This window comes from Protopterus annectens, chromosome 5.part0 (genome assembly GCF_019279795.1).
Source record: "Protopterus annectens isolate FY-2018-M chromosome 5.part0, PAN1.0, whole genome shotgun sequence".
NCBI classification, from domain to species: Eukaryota; Metazoa; Chordata; order Ceratodontiformes; family Protopteridae; genus Protopterus; species Protopterus annectens.
In genome coordinates this window covers 734,900,740-734,919,990 of record NC_056735.1, presented here as the reverse complement: position 1 = coordinate 734,919,990, position 19,251 = coordinate 734,900,740, and the positions used below count along the sequence as shown (strand labels likewise).

Sequence of the window (19,251 nt, the reverse complement as noted above, 5' to 3'; positions counted from 1 at the left end):
CCAAGACTTTGATATTCAGGCCGACTGAGGGCAACCTGTCAGCAGATTACCCAAATGTAATGACTGCAACAGTGAAACACGAAGAACATCTTTCTTGCCCCACCTATCTAGGTTCCTAGATTCCCTGTCAGAGGGAACAGGATTCCTGGTAACAGTGGCCTAAACTCCTTTAGGGCCCTGAGAAATAACCTCTGGATCCACCAACGGGTTCCTGAAAAGAAACAGATGAGAATCAGGGACTCTGTAGTACCTGTCAGGTTTCCTGGGAGCAGGAGGAACTGAATTTGGAGTTAAGGCATTTCCAGAAAAACATCAACAACTTCCAACACAGGGGGAATAGCAAGAGGCTTATGCTGAGGTAAATCCAAAAACTCCCTAATCCGTTTCTTAGATTGGGGATAATCCTGACTTTTCCATTTAAAATGTTCCCTGAGGGTATTTAAAGTATCACCAAAAGAGAAATCCTCTGGAGGAGAGGCTGAAGGAATGGACTCCTCTGCATATGAATCCTCAAAAGGAGAAAAAGCCTGAGAAAATTCTTCTTCATCAGCAGAAATGCTGGAAGAATCAGAACCTGAACAGGACAACACCTCAGGAGAAACATCCCTGCTCCTTTTAGGAGGAGGAGGCTGAGAACCTCTAATAAGAGTTAACAAATCATTAGCCATTTGGGATTGAGGGGAACGAGAAGAAACTGGAGCCTGCCTTTTCACAGGCTTACGAATGGAAGATTTACCTGCAAACTTGAAGGACTCGGGAGGCCTGGCAACCGCCAAAGTTACAGCAGAAGTTGAAGGAAGAAGTCTGCTGTCAGAATGCAAAACAGAGGCCTCGGACACTGGAGTCAGCTTAGTGGTTCCGGCTCCAGCAGAAGAGGTGACCAGCGACAGGTTGGAAGGCAAAATGGAGGCCTAAGGGACTCAGACTCAATCAAGGCCTGCGGTTGTACATCGGCAGACTGTAGGGACTGCAAAGGCATCTCACTGACTACCACCTGACTGACGACCAACTTAACCTCATCCGAGGACTTAGCTTTCTGAGACCTGTCGTGGTCCTTATCCTTACGTTTCTCCTGAATATCCGAAGCCTGAAGACTGGCGGATGCCATACCAACGAATTTAGGCCAAACTCAATAATGCCTAGCCAAAATCTTAGCCCGACGACGGATAGTACGTGGATTAAAGGAGGCACAGAGATCACAATTGGGAACGTCGTGGTCAAGGCCTAAACAAATAATGCAATAGGAATGAAAATCTCTATGGGGAATCTGCTTCCACAAGTAAGGCAATTATTAACTTTTTCTGACATTTGTTAAGGCAAGAAAAGAGGATCCCCAACGTGGTTACTTAGCTCTAGTAGACTTCAACTCTCATAGTCGGAAACCAAGAAAGGTAAATTGCCGACCGGCACTCGTGCATGAAAAGCTTCTGCTTCGGGCTCCATGGAAAGGAAGACTGAGGAAGTGACATCGGCTACCTCCTTTTGTATCAGACACCCTGACGTCCTTTACAACCAACGTCATTTTTACTTACCTTTGGTATTCTGGCCAACCAAGGGCTACCAGGAGCCAGATAACCCATTAGTTAGGACTGCAACAGTGAAAAGCGATGAACATCTTAAAGTTTCAGAGCTGATCCTGACCCCCAACATCTCTGCCAACCTCTCAGCTCTAAGGCCCATCCAATTAGCGACAAAGTTGGAGTTGACCAGGTAAGAGATACTGTTGGAGTTGAAGAAGCCCAGTCTTTCAGCTCTGATGAAAGGTCCCTGGGGAACTCTAAGATCCAATAACACCAGATCCAAAGGTCAGACTGGTGAAGAAGAAACCAGATGAGGAGTGGAAGTTGGGTCCTGGCAATCCAACAGTGGGTAGTATAGGGAGACCTCTAGCTGCATCTGGGTCCTCAAGAATTTCCTGTTTACCCTGTCCAGTTCAGCCTCAGACAGACTTCTCAATGACTGCAATAACCTCAAGGATGAAACCATTGATGGCAGCCTTGAGATGTGATGGAAAGACCTCCCTTCTAGGAAGGGGGATCAGATACGAGGAATGACCAGCTACAGACAGAACCTGGATTCCAAGAAAGGAGAAGACTGTGACCTGATTCTATCAGCTCCAACACAGGAGTTGGATCCTAAGGTTTATATAATTTCAGATCAGGACCTGATGGACCCCAAAGAGTCGGGAGACCATTTCCTGGATTTCTTTTCTAAGTGCTTGTTCTAAAAACGACTTCTTGGTGGAATCCTTTTCTTTTTCCTTGAGCTTTTCTCCCTTGTTTTTCTAACCTGATTTACTACTAGAGGGAGTGCTAGATATTGAAGCGGTCATTTCCCCCACTCTGACTGGCAGAAAACCCTTCAGATGAAGGTTCGGCCAATGGTTTGAAAGAGCTCTGGCCCCAAAAGCAGAGCGTGCAAAGCAATCTTTGTCAAGATGAGAAGCTCCAAAACAATACACACACATGGACTGTGTGTCCTGAGGGGGGAATCTTGTGATCACAGGAGAAGCATTTTTAAGCCTGAGGCCTTATCAGACAAGTTAGCTAACAGGGAAAAATTGCTCACACATGTGTACACACACACACACACACACACACACAAAACCAGAAAACAACACAGAAGCAACCAAAAGAATAATTCAAAACTTATCATATAACCAATAATCTTGGACAGAACTATATATAATACCCTATCCTTATGGAAAATCAAAAGGCTCTACTGCCATAAGGGCCTGCAACTCAGACACCCTTCTTGCAGAAGTAATAGCCAACAGAAAAGCAGTCTTCCATGACAAATATTTCAATTCAGCAGTAGCTGCAGGCTCAAAGGTTGTAGAGTAAGTTTTTCCAACACAAAATTGAGATCCCAAGCAGGAGTAGGAGCTCTTGGGGTCTTATATTCTTTGCCCTCTAAGAAACTGCTTGAACAAAGGATGAAAACATGGTGGGTCACAATCATAGTGAGCTGAAATTGCTGCAGCATGAATCTTATGGAAGAGAAGGACAAACCTTTGTCCAATAATTCAGTAAGATATTGAAGAGCCACACTCAAATTAGGCTCCGAAATCTCCAAATTCTTTGCTGTACTCCAAAATAAAAATCTCTTCCATTTTTCATACACTTTCCTTGTACTAGGTCTTCTAGCTTCCATAATCACATTTAAAACTTGTTGAGGAAGTTGAGACCTGCTGTGTTTCAACACAGAATATGCCAGCTGTTAGATGAAGAGAGTGAGCTTGACATTGAGCAGATGACCGTCCTTCTGAGATAACAGATGAGGAATCAGAGGTAAAGGCCATGGAGGCTTCTTTACCAGACTCCGTAGTAGGGTACCAGTGTTGCGAGGCCAATCTGGAGCTATCAAAATCATCCTTGGCCTGTCTTGTCTGACCTTTACAGTACCTTTGGAAGAAGAGGTAGGTGGAAAGGCATACACATGAAGGTTTTCCAACTGAAAGACAGAGCATCCACTTTCCAAGCTGTGTGATGAAACCCCTTTGTGCAAAACTTTGGCAGCTGGTGGTTTAGTGGAGAAGCGAACAGATCTATGTCTGGAGTTCCCCATGACACTGTCATTTCTGAAATACATGAAGATCCAGTTTCCACTCGTGGGGATCCATGATTTGTCTGCTTAACACATCTGCTAAGGAGTTCTGTGCTCCTGGCAGAAACCTTGCCTGAAGAGTTAGTTGCAGGCTTAGCGCAGTCTCCCATAAAATCATTGCTTGCCTGCATAGAGGATAAGAATGTGTTCCCCCTTGCTTGTTGATGTACCACATGACAGTTGTGTTGTCTGTTAGAATCAACACCTGCCCTGGAAGAAGTAACTCCTTGAAAGCCATTAATGCAAACTGGACTGCTAACATCTCTTTCATGTTGATATGTAGATGCTGTAGTCTGGCAGGCCACTTGTCTTGTATCCACTTTCCATTTAGATGAGCTCCCAAGCAATGTCCGAGGCATCTGTCGTAGATTTGACTTGCCTCTGGCGGGTCAGACAGTCCCTTGTTTAGGTGACATTCCTGAGCCCACCACAAGAATTCTTTTGAAGGCAAGGTATTATTGAATGACAGTGTCCAAATCCTGGCAGTGCTGTGTCCATACATTTTGAGATACCATTGTAGCTTCCTCATATGCAGTTTGGCATTGGGAAGCACCAGAATACAAGATGCCATGAACCCTAATGCTTGAAGGACTGTCCTTGCAGTCAGCACGGACTGATGAGATAGTTGATGGAAGTAAAGTGACAGACTCTTGTTTGTCCGGGGTTAAAAAGGCCATCTGGGCTGCTGTATTCAGTCTCACACCCAGAAAGCACATGTCTTGAGAGGGTACTAGACTGGACTTTATTTCGTTCACAGAATACCCTAGGCATCTTAGCACTGCTATAACATATTCCAAGTGCTGTAGAAGAACTTCCTTTTCCTGAGCCAGAATCAGGCAGTCGTCCAAGTAAGGATAGATTTGAATTCCTTGAAGCCTGAAATAAGCTATCACTGGAGCCAGAACCTTTGTGGGGACAAAAAATTTAACTCTCATAGTCGGAAACCAAGAAAGGTAAATTGCCGACCGGCACTCGTGCATGAAAAGCTTCTGCTTCGGGCTCCATGGAAAGGAAGACTGAGGAAGTGACATCGGCTGCCTCCTTTTGTATCAGACACCCTGACGTCCTTTACAACCAACGTCATTTTTACTTACCTTTGGTATTCTGGCCAACCAAGGGCTACCAGGAGCCAGATAACCCATTAGTTAGGACTGCAACAGTGAAAAGCGATGAACATCTTAAAGTTTCAGAGCTGATCCTGACCCCCAACATCTCTGCCAACCTCTCAGCTCTAAGGCCCATCCAATTAGCGACAAAGTTGGAGTTGACCAGGTAAGAGATACTGTTGGAGTTGAAGAAGCCCAGTCTTTCAGCTCTGATGAAAGGTCCTGGGGAACTCTAAGATCCAATAACACCAGATCCAAAGGTCAGACTGGTGAAGAAGAAACCAGATGAGGAGTGGAAGTTGGGTCCTGGCAATCCAACAGTGGGTAGTATAGGGAGACCTCTAGCTGCATCTGGGTCCTCAAGAATTTCCTGTTTACCCTGTCCAGTTCAGCCTCAGACAGACTTCTCAATGACTGCAATAACCTCAAGGATGAAACCATTGATGGCAGCCTTGAGATGTGATGGAAAGACCTCCCTTCTAGGAAGGGGGATCAGATACGAGGAATGACCAGCTACAGACAGAACCTGGATTCCAAGAAAGGAGAAGACTGTGACCTGATTCTATCAGCTCCAACACAGGAGTTGGATCCTAAGGTTTATATAATTTCAGATCAGGACCTGATGGACCCCAAAGAGTCGGGAGACCATTTCCTGGATTTCTTTTCTAAGTGCTTGTTCTAAAAACGACTTCTTGGTGGAATCCTTTTCTTTTTCCTTGAGCTTTTCTCCCTTGTTTTTCTAACCTGATTTACTACTAGAGGGAGAGCTAGATATTGAAGCGGTCATTTCCCCCACTCTGACTGGCAGAAAACCCTTCAGATGAAGGTTCGGCCAATGGTTTGAAAGAGCTCTGGCCCCAAAAGCAGAGCGCGCAAAGCAATCTTTGTCAAGATGAGAAGCTCCAAAACAATACACACACATGGACTGTGTGTCCTGAGGGGGGAATCTTGTGATCACAGGAGAAGCATTTTTAAGCCTGAGGCCTTATCAGACAAGTTAGCTAACAGGGAAAAATTGCTCACACATGTGTACACACACACACACACACACACACACACACACACAAAACCAGAAAACAACACAGAAGCAACCAAAAGAATAATTCAAAACTTATCATATAACCAATAATCTTGGACAGAACTATATATAATATGTGGGTCTATGTTGATTACTCGAAAGACCACTTACCTGAATTCCAGTTGGCTGAGACCACCAACGAAAGCTGACAATTCCGAAACCACAGAACACTGAATGTTTTTCACTGGGAAACAAATCATTTGGCCACCAGGTAAAATAAGAAAATGCACAAAAATTAAACCCACCCAAGTGGGGGATTTGCCCCCCCCCCACACACCATCCCTAACTAAATATACCAAACTCTGAGATCGCGCTACCCGGGGGAAAAGGGCAAAGTTCACCCTGGTGGCCAAGTGGTTTGTTTCCCGGTGAAAGACGTTCAGTGCTCCATGGTTTCGGAATTGTCAGTTTTCGTTGAAGTCGTCTCAGCCAACTGGAATGTGGGTAAGTGCTCTTTCTGGTAATGAAGGTAGATCCATATATATATATATATATATATATATATATATATATATATATATATATTTTTTTTTGGTTTGCTTTTGTTTTCTTTTTTTTTTTTTGGACACAGAAAGGGAGGAAAAAGAGATAAATGAGATAAAGTCCTCTAAAGAAGAAAGACAGCAAAAAATATATATATATATATATATGAAGGCTAGAGGGTGAATTGTTAAGAAAACCTGAAGCACTAGAAAAAATATGAACTTATCTGAGAAAACATAGCAATGAGCCAAGGACAACTTCTAAAGCATTTGAGTGGCAAATGTGATCACAGGTACTCAACTGATGGAGGGGAATTACGAGTAAGAAAGGAGCCTGAGCTTTGGATCCAAAGATCTAAAGCTGGTGGTGTCAGATCCATGCAGATCTAATACACTGAGGATGGACAAAAGAGAAAACATTGTATTCTGTATTGAAAATGAAACTTGAACATTCCTGCAAAGCACGGTTTTAGCATTCTGCTGAGTTTGGTCTCCTGTTTAAAACATCTACTAGGTTTGAGATGCCTATTATTAGAATTCTTTCTGACTACAAAGGAAATTTTAAGAGGACCTATGTGTCTTTTTGAACCTAGTATTTTGCTTTTTTTCTTCTTCTTGTTTTTATAAAAAAATGGAAGGCACTATCTAAGGCCAGATAAATGTTGAGAGTATACATGCACAATTGGTTCTGGTTAAGACTTTCTAAAAATTTAGCAGCAAATCTTCAGGAAGGCATATGAAGATTCTGTATGAGGTATTCTATTGCTGCAACTTGATGTAATGATACATCTTTCTGTTTATAGACTGGATAGGCAGTGGTAAAGGGGATACAGAACCCTGAAGTTATGCAATTTCCACTCAGTCAATTGATGAATCTTTTCTGGATTTTTATGCTATTATTTTTGCCATGCATTTTTTTTTTCAAAAGTATGACATGCCCTATATATTAATGGCCATATTGGTGCTGAAGCACTTCTGCTATACTGGGGGACATGTGGGTCTAATGTTTTCTCCACCACTGCAGTCTTAAATTTCCATTTTCTTCCCTCAGATTCAGTAAGTAATCCTCAACTGGTTACTCAAACAAGGTAAAAGTGTTTTTTGTTCTATATGCTTCTCTCCCTCATGTCTACCACCCATTAAGCATCCTCCAATCAGACTTCAGCCTGTTCACTCCCCAGTACTAGATATCCAAGGTATGGAGGTAAGTGCTCTCCAATGGGGCAGTCATCCAGGCAGCCACTATGTGGTTTGTGCCTTCACTGACATCCTGGCAATAAGGATGTATAATATAGGCCCTAATCCCAATCCTAGTTAGGGACATGTGATTCATGTCAACATGGGAGCCACTAAGCTTCCCTCGTGCAAGTGCATGCTCTCATGCATCTGCCAAGAAGGATCCACATACGTGGCTTGATTTCTGAACACCTACCCATGGTCTTCTTTGTGTTGCTTCCCTTTCTCCAAGTTTATAGCACTGGGCAGTTCCAGTTTGCACTCCATTCCCTCATGGTATACACAAACATCCTTCTAAGACCATCTCCAAGAGATGCCTGAGCTGCTAATTGAACCTGAGTTATGTGGGTCATAGACAGAACTTCATTCCTGTAAGCCAAGTAGCTTTCAGGCCTAAGAATTTATAGAAACATCCAAAGTACTGACTTGAATGTCCTGAAGAAAAGTTGGGTTTGAAGTTAGGCATGCATTTGTATTGCAGCTGCTGAAAAGGCAAACTTCATGGAGGCATCAGATTTCAACATGTGCACAGTCTCCTCTACAAGTAATTAAAATGTCATCAGAAGAAATGAGTTTTAACACCCCTTCTCTAGTTATCCATGTGAGACAATGACTGTAATTGTGTGGCTTTTAAATACTATATTATCTGAATTAAAAAGCTTAAGGCTCTCACTATATGTCCATCAGTCTATATTCTTTCCCGGATGGTTAAGTTACAGCAGCTGCTGTCTTTTTAGGTGCTAAGAATCTGAATGGACCTAACTTTGAGATCTTAACAAAGCTTGCCTGTCTGGAGGAGTTCTATAAAACCTGCCTCCCTTCCTAGGGGAAGGGGGTTAAGAATCAATGAGGTTGCATGCTGCATCTCTAAGATCTTAAAGGAACTGCCAGTGGTTGTGGTTCTCACACTTCATCAATTTAGAACATCTTTTCTTAGGTAATCATGCCCTTTTGATCCATAAGCCACAAATTTACTTCCCCATCTCGTGATCTTCTCAAAGGTAAAATTTTCAGTACAGGTACCAGTGAATAGGTCCCAATGGTATAATTTGCCCCATATTAAAGTCTTTTTCTTCCTCTTCAGATGGAGTCATGGAGGAAACAGATCTTCCCTATTTCCTAAGTAGCTGTTCAGGTAGAAATTCTAGGCAATCTGTGAAAATGCCCTGACATGTTCATTGCAGGCCATTCAGAACTATAGTGTATGGTGGCTAACAGTTGCTGCAAGATGCTGGGCCTATGCTACCTGGAAGCACTCTTCAGCAAGGTGGCTGCAATCTAGGTTTGTGACTTTGACTTGCACAGCACTGGCATTGTGGACAGATGAACACTTGACCACAACCAGTACTAAAAAATATCCAACCATTATTTTATACTTTGTGGCTAACAGTTGCTGCAAGATGCTGGGCCTATGCTACCTGGAAGCACTCTTCAGCAAGGTGGCTGCAATCTAGGTTTGTGACTTTGACTTGCACAGCACTGGCATTGTGGACAGATGAACACTTGACCACAACCAGTACTAAAAAATATCCAACCATTATTTTGTACTTTACAAGAGTTTTTTTGAGTAAAGTGCAAAAGCCTTCTTTCCAGACTTCCTTTTTTTCTGTGGAAGTCAGTGGTAAGTTCTGTAGCTGAAATAACTCTAAAGGTGACTTTTTTTTTTTTTTTAATAAACATAAGCTCTTCTCATACTTAGGTCAATTAAGGTGGATTAATCTTTTTTTCTCCCTTGTGACCTGTTTTTAATGAGTCGTAATTTCTGTAGTGAAGTTTTTAAGCTGTTCCACTACAGTAGTCAGATAATGAAAGGGTCATTTCATAGGATCATAGGAGGTTACTAGGCTAATGGCCCTGGGGCCCTTCCAAGCCTAGCAACGCGTTTATCCCCAAAAAGAAACCTCAGTCAGCACCTGTTGTCGCCGTCAATGAGGGACACAAGTGGAACCACTGGGACAAATTTGTTGTTTCCCATCCACTTATCAAGGTTGCACTTGAAGAGAGTCAGCGAAGTGCTCTGTTTGACATGCATGGGAAGTCTATTCCAGAGATGGGGCAGCCTCTGGGAGACAAACCTATCTCTCCAGCAGGTTTTGTTGATGTTGCATATTAGATTCAGGCCTTCTGAGTGGGTAGTGCATGAGGAGTTAAGACTTACAGATATGGAGCATCTCTAGTAGGGCACGGTCCGAGATTGCCTTGTATGCGAGACACAGATCACCCCTGAGCAATCTGTATAATACCGAGTAGAGTGACAGTGATTTGAGCCTGTCTGCATAGGACATGTGTTGGAGGCCATGGATTCTCTTTCTGATGTATTTCAGCGGCCTTTCCAGTTGGTACAGATTTTTGGAGAGGTACATCCCAAACGGGATGTTATACTCAATTATTGGTCTAATGAGGGTGGAGTAAAGAGAGGTAATAACCTCCTTTATTTCTGGATGCAATCCCTTTGCTTATGAGATGAACACAGCAAAAGGCTTTTCTGATCACTGCCACTACATGATGGTCGAATGTGAGGTTATCAACCTGAGTGCTCAGGTCTCTCACCACAGCTTGTGTGCTTAGAGGGTTGCCGTTGATGTGGTAATCAAATAGGGGTCATATTTTTGCTGAATGGTATGATGATACATTTTTTTGCATTTAGCTTGAGGCCATGACTTTGACACCAGTTATTAGTTGCTGTGAAACCATCTTGCAGTATATGTTAACATCATTTGGGGAGTCAATGACAGCACCCAAGTTACAGTCATTCACAGACTTAGACAGCCACAAGCCCTTTGTCTTTGCCTGGACCTTTGAGAAATAGATGTCAAACAGTAGGGGTTCCAGGACAGATCCCTTGGGAACTCCACTAGTGACAGGTCTGCTATCAGAGGTGGAGGTGTCTATTTTGACTTTGAGGGTCCTGTCAGTGATCCAGTTGGCCACCCACCTGATGAGATAGGGATTTATGCCAAGTTGTGTTAGCTTTTCAATGATGCCTGAGTGGGGGATTGTGTCAAAGGCTCTGGCCAAGTTAAGGTAAGCTGTATGTACTGGCTTTCCCTCACACATGGCCTTGGTGACAGCCTCAAAGAAGTCAAAAAGGCTCAACAGGCAAGATCTGCCCTTGACGAATCTGAAGTGGGTGGGGTCAAGTGGGTGGAGATTGCCTATGTCCTTGTTTATGAGATCCATAATAATATGCTCCATGGCTTTACAGATCAGACTTGTCAAGCTAATGGGGCAATAGTTTCCAGGGTCAGTAGTGGCACCACCTTTGTGCAAGGGGATGACTATGGCAGTTCTCTACTCTGCTGGAATGAAGCCAGTACTTAGGCTGTGGTTGAATAGGGTGGTCAATGGAGAAGCCAGTTCTTGCTGGAGATGGTGCAGAACACATCCTGGGATACTATCAGGTCCCATGGAAGATGTGTTCTTTGCCTTGGATAGGGCCTGTAACACGATCGATGGAGATGTGAGGTATGGGACAAGTATCAGGGATGTCGAAAGGGCTTTGGGGGTGAAGTTTGCACTGAACCTATCTGCTAGCAGGTTGGCTAAGTCAACAGGATCAGTGTAAGTGATACTGTTAAGTACTAATTTGGAACAAACCTGGCCTTTGCCATGGAGGTTCTTGATGTAACTGAAGAAGACTTTATGGTTTCCCTTTGTTATGGAGCCTAGTTTCTATTCATAATTTGACTTGGAGATTTTCACTAGTGATGTAATTTGCTTGTTGAGGCTAAGTAGGGAGTTTTTCCAATTTGGAATTTGCTCCCTTTTACCCTTGGACAACAGTTTCTTCCTTTCGTTGTAAAGCCTGTTGATAGAGGATGTCCACCAAACAGGTTTGTGTTTGCTTGAGGGGCATGTTTTAGTTCTACTGGGTATGGCTGAGTCCATGCAGTTGTACAGATGCTTGTGTACTGCATTGGCATACTGTTCAGCATAGTTGTCTGCATCCTCTGAGGAGGGTGGTGATGTAAAGCCACAGTTACCCTCCCTTAAGAGGTTGTAGTCAGCTTTTGAGACGTTTTTTAGCTTGATTATGGCTGGGGGAGGGTTGGTGGGAGAGAAAATTCGAAAGAGACAGTCCGATGATCTGATCTCACCCAGGGAAGAAGATATTATGGGAGTGGTGCATCTATCACCCATGTTGGTAAGAACCAATTCCAGAATGTTATCTCCCCTTGTGTGGGATGAGACGAGCTGGTCTAGTGCATTAGAATTGATGAAGTCAAAAAATCGTTGAGACAGTGCATTAGTGCAAGAATAGTTCACCCATTCTATGGTGGGGTAGTTCAAGTCACCAAGGATCAATGTGTTAGGGAGTACCTTTATGGAGTTAAGTAAATCCAGGCAAGAGGAGTGTGTGTCCTGAGTCCTGGAGGGGAGGGTCTATAGCTAGCTATAACTTGGATGGGTGTCTTGCCAACTGTCACTTGTACCTGGAGTTGTTCCAGTGCATCATGCTGGCAAACCAGTCTGGAGGTGTGCCTGTCCTTAATGAAGACAGAGACACCACCACTCTTAGTCTTCCCAACCTCATTTTGAGGTCGGAATGTGTGGAATGAGGTATAGCCTGGTAAGGTAGGGGTGCTCTCTGCAGCCCTAAACCAAGTTTCCGTGACCACACAGACATCAGCATCTTCCAGTGCAAAGACGGCCTCCAGTGAGTCCATTTTCAGGTTAAGTCTCCTAGCATTAAACAGCTTTACCTTCAATTTATTTTTTAAAACGTCTTTTAAGTTAGGTTTGTCTTTGGGACATTGCCTAAAAAAGGCATAATGGGGGAGGTAAGTGCCTTGGCCAGGATCCGGAAACTGAGTGGTGACAGGTGAAGGCCATCTCTGGCAAAGCATCGAGGCCTGTTGACCATGTCATCCGAGGCAGACAGATACTGGATCCCCTTGGAATGACACCAGAAACTAAGCCAACTGTTTAAGTCAATCATTTTTTGTTGGTATTGTGGTATAATTCTTGGTGAAGGTAGGATGTTGCTTAGGGCTAGGGTCATACCTGCCTGGAAAACATACTCAGAGTTCAATCAGGTCTCTATTCATATAGTCCAGGGATGACATGTCTCAAGTCATTCACACCAACATGTACAATGACATAGTCGTACTTGTACTTGTTGTGCAGAGACTTAAGTGCTTGTGTGCTGTGGCAGATTCTGGCACCAAATAGACAAATGACTGTGACCTTCTCCTTGTCAAGCCTGGTGAGGGGGACTTTGGTGGGTCTCACAATTGATTCACCGATGACTAGTGTGTTTGGTTTATTCTTACGTCTTGTGGGATATGATGGTTTATTGTTGTGCCTTAAGGGCTGTGTTTGTGAGACACTGGTGTGTTGTCTGCTGTGTGTGTGATGTGTTTGGTGTTGTGTGTGGAATGTTTGAGTTAGAAAAATATGTATTAATGTGTGTATTAGTGCTTTTAGAAAGCCCAAAAGGGTTAACACATTTATTCTATTTCATACTGCATAAATCCATATAAACTGCGAATGCTTTCTGACCTTGTATTTTGTCAGCACAGCTAAAATCTTGTTTATGTCTTAGGAAATTTACTGAGAAGCAGATGATTTTCTGCTAGGTCAGGAAAATAATGAATAGAACAATACTGCTTTCTATAATGTTATTAAACATAGACAATTAGCCCTGTCTGTGCTATGAGAACATACACAGCTCCAGGAAGAATAGATAAGTAGAACAAAGACTGCTTGAAGAATGTGAACTATAATCTGTGTTTGCTTTGTGCTTGAATAAGCAGAGTACCTTGAAATGTAACACAGCACTGTAGAAATAATTGTAACTAGCTAGTGGTCTTCGAGGCCATGTTATCTTTCAAGAAAAGCTTCTCACAAATCTAGAAATGTAATGTAATATCAGCAGAAAATATTCAACATCTGCTGTGAAAAACAATATTGTAGGCTTGTATTTGATTACGTCAGCTTCAGAAGGCAATGTCTTGTAAAACAGTATAAGAATGGCTTCATTTCCTGTTACAAGCCAGACAAACTCTATTTTTGCATGCATGTTTTTGTCTCCTTGCCGCAAGAATTAAAGTGCCTTAACCTGAACCTTACGTGTATTGGTCTTTGAAGTTTTTTCCTTTGACAGTTTGTGTGTGTGTGTTTTGGAGTTCTCTGCTGTTTAGATAAGTTTTTATTGAGGACCTTTGCTTAGGTGTGTGTGTTGTGCTTGGCTGTGTGATGAGAGTGGTGTGGTGTTTCTGGTGGCAATCTCCACTTTGTCAGGATTACTGACTGTGGCGCAGGTTACTGATGTGCATGCATTTCACACAGGTATAAGAATTATGTGCTAGCAGAAGAGGGCTGTCAGTAAACAAGAGGCATTTGCTACACTGTCTCAGTATGTTCATGTCAACCAGGTTGCCAGGAGAAAGTGATAGGAATTGTCCAGACATAGTGTTCCGAATGCTTGGGCAGACTTATGGAGAGAGGGTTTTGATAAGGGTTTGTCCACAAGAGTGTAGACTGTAAGAACATTCTTAAATATAAAGTAACTGGCCTGAAGCACAAATGCTAAGACCAAAGCTAAAAATGCTTAGAATAACAGATACATTTAATTAGGCTCCTAACAAGCAGTAATAAATGCATGAGAATAAAAGCACTTGAACACTTAAGAGCACGCAGCAAATTTTAATTGATTCTTTTTCTTTAATTTATTACAGTTCTATCTTTCACTTCTGAAGGATCAGCTTTGGACTTTTTAATGATTCTTTACCGTTATCTGATTTCTTGTACAGCTTTTAACAAGATAAGCTTTTACAAACATCAAGCCTCCACATTTAATGACTGTCTAAAATCTCTACATGCACAACATAAAGTCTTCAGGAGATATGAGCTTACCAGAGACAGCCTTACTTATAAACATCAGTGGGAAAAGTCTTGCATAACAAGCATCATACAGTAATCAACGTTTACTAACTTTTCCCACAGTATGAAAAACAATAAATATTTCTCAAAACTTATCAAATAAAAGGTAGCCTGAAATGGCAAAACAAATTACCAGGCATCCCTCTCAACTGTACCTCATTATGAGGAAAGTTCCTCATTTGGAGTCTTAAAAAGCTCATATTCCTCAAAGTTCCACACTGAAAGGGTCTGTCACACATTCAGGGTTAGCGAATTTTTAGCAGACATCCATGGTAATTAGAAATGAATTGTATTCATTCATTAAAATAATTCTTCCATAAGTAAAACTATCATATTTTAGTCATCCTATGACCTTCCTAGCTGAAGTTGTTGGTAAGCTTTTAGTAAGTGTTCCACATTTTGTCCATTTGTTCCACATTATGAGAGGTAATGTTCCTCACTTTGGAGATGGAAGGCTGGGAGCTATGTTACCAGTGAAAAAATGCAATTAAGCCACGGAAAGTTTTAAAATATTAGGAAGAACAAAAGATGGCATAAGATAAGTCCGACCTTATAAGGGTATCTGCCAAATAATGCTGAAGATTAACATTACCCTTGGGAAAACCTCTTATCATCTATTTGATTATTAGGTCAAAAAGTAGCAGGTATAAACATATATACTGCCAAGACCAGTGCTTGGGTGTGGGGGTTATTTATTTATTTACATGTGTTAACTGGGTAAGTATGATGGTCCAATGACCATTTTTAGGCACAAACTGAACAATTTGGCAATAGAGAGATGCTAAAGTACAATGAAGTCAAGAATTATAGAGTAATAATAATAATAGAAGCACAGAATTATGCAGTAACAAGAGAAGCACAAATTACACTGTAAAAGTCACGATACAAAGTAGTAATATGAAGTAGCAAAACAGACAAATACATTTAATACTATTCTAATACTGTAGACTAAACAAAATTCTTAAAGATTCGTAAATGTTAGTAAATATAAAATATATCAGACTAGGAACAGAAAACACGCACATTTACAATAAAGGCTGATGTAAAGGAAGAGAGTGGAGGTTGAAACACAGTAGGTAAGTGTAAGAAGTAAGTGTATGGAAGTGGCAAGAAGAGTTAGGCGGGTAATAGTCACTTTTACACTATTACAGGCACTCAGTGCAAAGGAATGGTAGTGAAATAAGTAAATATGAGAGAAAGAGGTTCAGCACTGGATGGTATGGTAGGGGGTAGTTATACCATTGCAGAAGTTACTGGATTACTTTAGGGTTTGTTACCCATGATTGTCAAAACACATACACTGAAAGGATTTTGTGTTGCATTTTTTTACAGCTATTTTGAAGTTTTTGAGGGAGGAAGTAGACAATGTCCTGTGAGATTTTGTTCCTGTACTCAGGCACTAGTTTAGTAAATGCTCTTTCTGGGGTTTTTGTTTTCCAGTGTGCAACGGTATTATTTGGCAGCCCATATAAGGGCTGTTTTGTGCTGCCTGCATTTTAAATAACGTAGTAATATGGAAACCACTGCAATTAAGCACTGATATATTACTGAGGCTCAGGCTCATTTAAAGTTCTTATTACAAAATCTGAAAACTATACATACTAGAAATTAAATTAAATACAGATAAATTGGCAAAGAAAGATTTATACTATAATAATGAAACCAAAGACAGTACCACTACACTGCACAAGGGCACAATGCTCCTCTATGAATTGCAACCATTGTTTTATACTGTTAGGTACCACCAACAGCCCTATATAGTACTCATTTCGGTGCTCTGTTCTTGCTGTAGCAAGAATACACATTTGATATTTTGGCAGGATGATATACTCCGTACATATCAGATTCATATCAATATTGCATTTTCTTATGAAATCAGAACTAAAAATAAAAACTGTTTCTTAAATAAAAAAAAATATATATACTTCTGACACTTTAAAATTTTTTTTGCTCTTTTTGACCCAACTGTTTGACATTCATCAGCCACATACTGGCTAACAGGCTCTCATTCATTCTCTACCACTAAGAGGATAGTAAACTAGGAGAAGTCATCAGACAGCCATTAAGGATGGTTCGATTTTTTTTATGTCAAGCCCTACTCCCCCATACACCTTGCTAAGCACCAAGGAGGGATGTGCAATTGGGCTAAACATTGAGGCTGTTCCCTCATTTCCACAAGGGGCATTCCCTCAAAGCAGCCGTGCCACCCCTAATGCATTTAGTGTTAGTTACCATGGTCTCCATCAGGTAACTCGCACCAGCTAGTGGGTCCCTATGTGTGCACAACCCCTCCTACCCCCTGGGATAAGTAGGTTGGCCATGCCCTCCTACTTCTCTCCATCCACAATGTCTATTTCTGTTACTTTAAATGTTACAACAAAACACACATATTTTGCTTGGTCTGTTGAGATTATTCTACATGCTTGCTCTAAGAGCTACTAGCTTATGCCATGTGATTGATAATACTGACTGTCCAGGTGTCTAATCTTGCATTTTGTATAAGAATAGCTTGAAGAAATACAGAAATAACATTTGAAGGTAGAGAAAAAAATCAGCCCGGAACAGTCATCTGAAATTGAAAAACTGCTGAAATTGAAAAATAGCTGAAATTGCAAAATAGCAAGATTAACATACAAAGTGGGTATCAGTTATCTGCAGACTGAAAACTATAGCCATAAACACTATCAACAACAAACATACAGTATTACGCCTAAATACATATTATTGTACTAAAATGGGGTCTACTTCACATAACTGAATTTTTACTTATCTGAAACTGAAAAGAACGAGATGGCTTCACCGAAAACTTACTTTCACGAACACTCAGATCACTGCAATTTCACTCCAGGAAAGGCACCACTTGGCCACAACAAAATAAACAAACTGAAGCAAATCAAACTCTCCTAAGTGGGGGGCTTCATACCCCACACCCTCATGTATGTATGTGTGTGTGTGTGTGTGTGTGTGTGTGTGTGTGTGTGTGTGCGTGTGTGTGTGTGGGGGGGTGCTCCCTCCCACTTCCACAACTAAATATACCAACTCCGAAACCACACTACATTGGGGAAAAGGGCAAAGTTCACCATGGTGGCCAAGTGTTTCCTTTCACGGAGTAAAATTCCGATGAGCCAAACATTCTTGAAATAAAGTTTTCAGCAAAGTCATCTCATCCTTTTAATTTTCAGGTAAGTGAAAATGTGATTATTAAAGGGGATCCACTCAAATGATACTTTATTACTTTATCCGTTATAGCATACTAACTGACATTACAATGATTTTCTTTTCCATTAAAGTCCAGAACATAGCTGCTTCTTAAAGGTACAAGCACAGTCTAAGGAACATTTATTAGGAAACTGCTCCAGTAACATTCCATAAAAATGTCGTAATTAAATATTACACTATTTTAGAGATACAGTCATTTACATACAGGGAGCCACAAATGTTTCTCAAATTCCCTGTCTACTGAAAACAATCTGAATGACATCATTACACACGTGCACGCACACAAACGAGTTTTCCTTTAACATACAATCAAAAAATGTATACAAATTATAAATATATATATATATATATATATATATATATATATATACACACACACACACACACACATTACACACATATATATATATATATATATATACACACACACACAATAACAGAAGGATGTCAGCATGCAAAATATGAAGAGGGAAAGTTGTGGTGTCCATGAATGTTTAAGCAACTGTGAGGTGGGGCAAGTATTGCCTTTACAAAAAAGAACTTGTGCTCACTTCAGCCAAAGTCTATTTTGAAATCTTACACAATCTAAGCAGAGATGATTCTGATGTCCTTGACATCAGATACGGTACACAAATTGCAATATAAGAAGACAGCACAGTATTAGCTCACTTCTGTGAAAAGAATTGCAATGCAATAATGACAACAAATACAAAGGAGTAAAAATAAAAGTTTTTAATATAATTTTATGGGTAACAATTTGAAATGTCAGGATCCTGTTAGAGCGAGTCATGGAATGCACAGCTGAATAACTGAAGGAATGGACTTACACATACTAAGTCCGAGATGTAATTTCTCGGAATATCCCCCTTTCTTCAAGGCATGGCGATAAAGGAGTTGGTATATATAAGTCTGGGGAGTGTGAGGAGCTTGCCTCTCCCATGGGATGCACACCTTGCAAAAAGAAATTTAAAGGAGGAGAGCAATTTTCAAAATTCGCTCTTCCTCTGTGTTTTCAGTCCTATTTCTTTCCCTTTTTTGGCTTATCGGCACTTGACATTATGAGTGCCAACATTTCAACAGGGAGCCAATTTTATATCATTAGGTACAAAAGATGGTTCATCCATGAAATCACTATAACTTTGAACAATGAGTTTTAGTAACTCCTACAAGTTAGCAAGCACACTGTCTATTAAACTAAATTTTAGAAACAAATTAGTCAAAGGGAGTGCTGAAGTGAAATTACTATGTTTTCCATTCTTACCTGCTGGAGGAAGGCAATTAGATTACTTGTTCCCCATTTATCTGGTTTAGGAAGATTTATGTCTTTCAGGTACAAAACAAGTTGTTCACAATCTTTTGGCCTATAAACACGTCCTGTGTTGCTACTGATTACCAAACAGGTTTGACACAGCTTTTGAAGTATATGCCGAGAAGAGGTCTGAGCACTGCAGTGAACTGTTGCAATCTGGGTGGATCGGAGTTGAGAGAAGGCATAACGTAAAAGCATCCTAGACATAAATGAAGAAAAATAATTAGATATTTTTGCAGTGAGACATATCCAGGACTTCAAAAACTATAAAAGCATGAAATGACAAATTATACCAAGCTTTTTCATACATATTTACCATAGATGATAGAA

General features: G+C 41.1%; 1 protein-coding gene across 2 annotated transcripts in view; it reads right to left on the bottom strand.

Annotated features, from left to right (window-relative positions):
• Nucleotides 1-19,251, bottom strand: part of DYNC2H1 (dynein cytoplasmic 2 heavy chain 1) — a 6,555,988-nt gene that overhangs the window by 3,172,984 nt on the left and 3,363,753 nt on the right. For both annotated transcript variants that reach the window (XM_044072582.1, XM_044072581.1), the window contains one exon: nt 18,874-19,120. In XM_044072582.1, the coding sequence (XP_043928517.1) occupies nt 18,874-19,120 (247 nt within the window). The remainder of the gene's footprint in view (nt 1-18,873; nt 19,121-19,251) is intronic.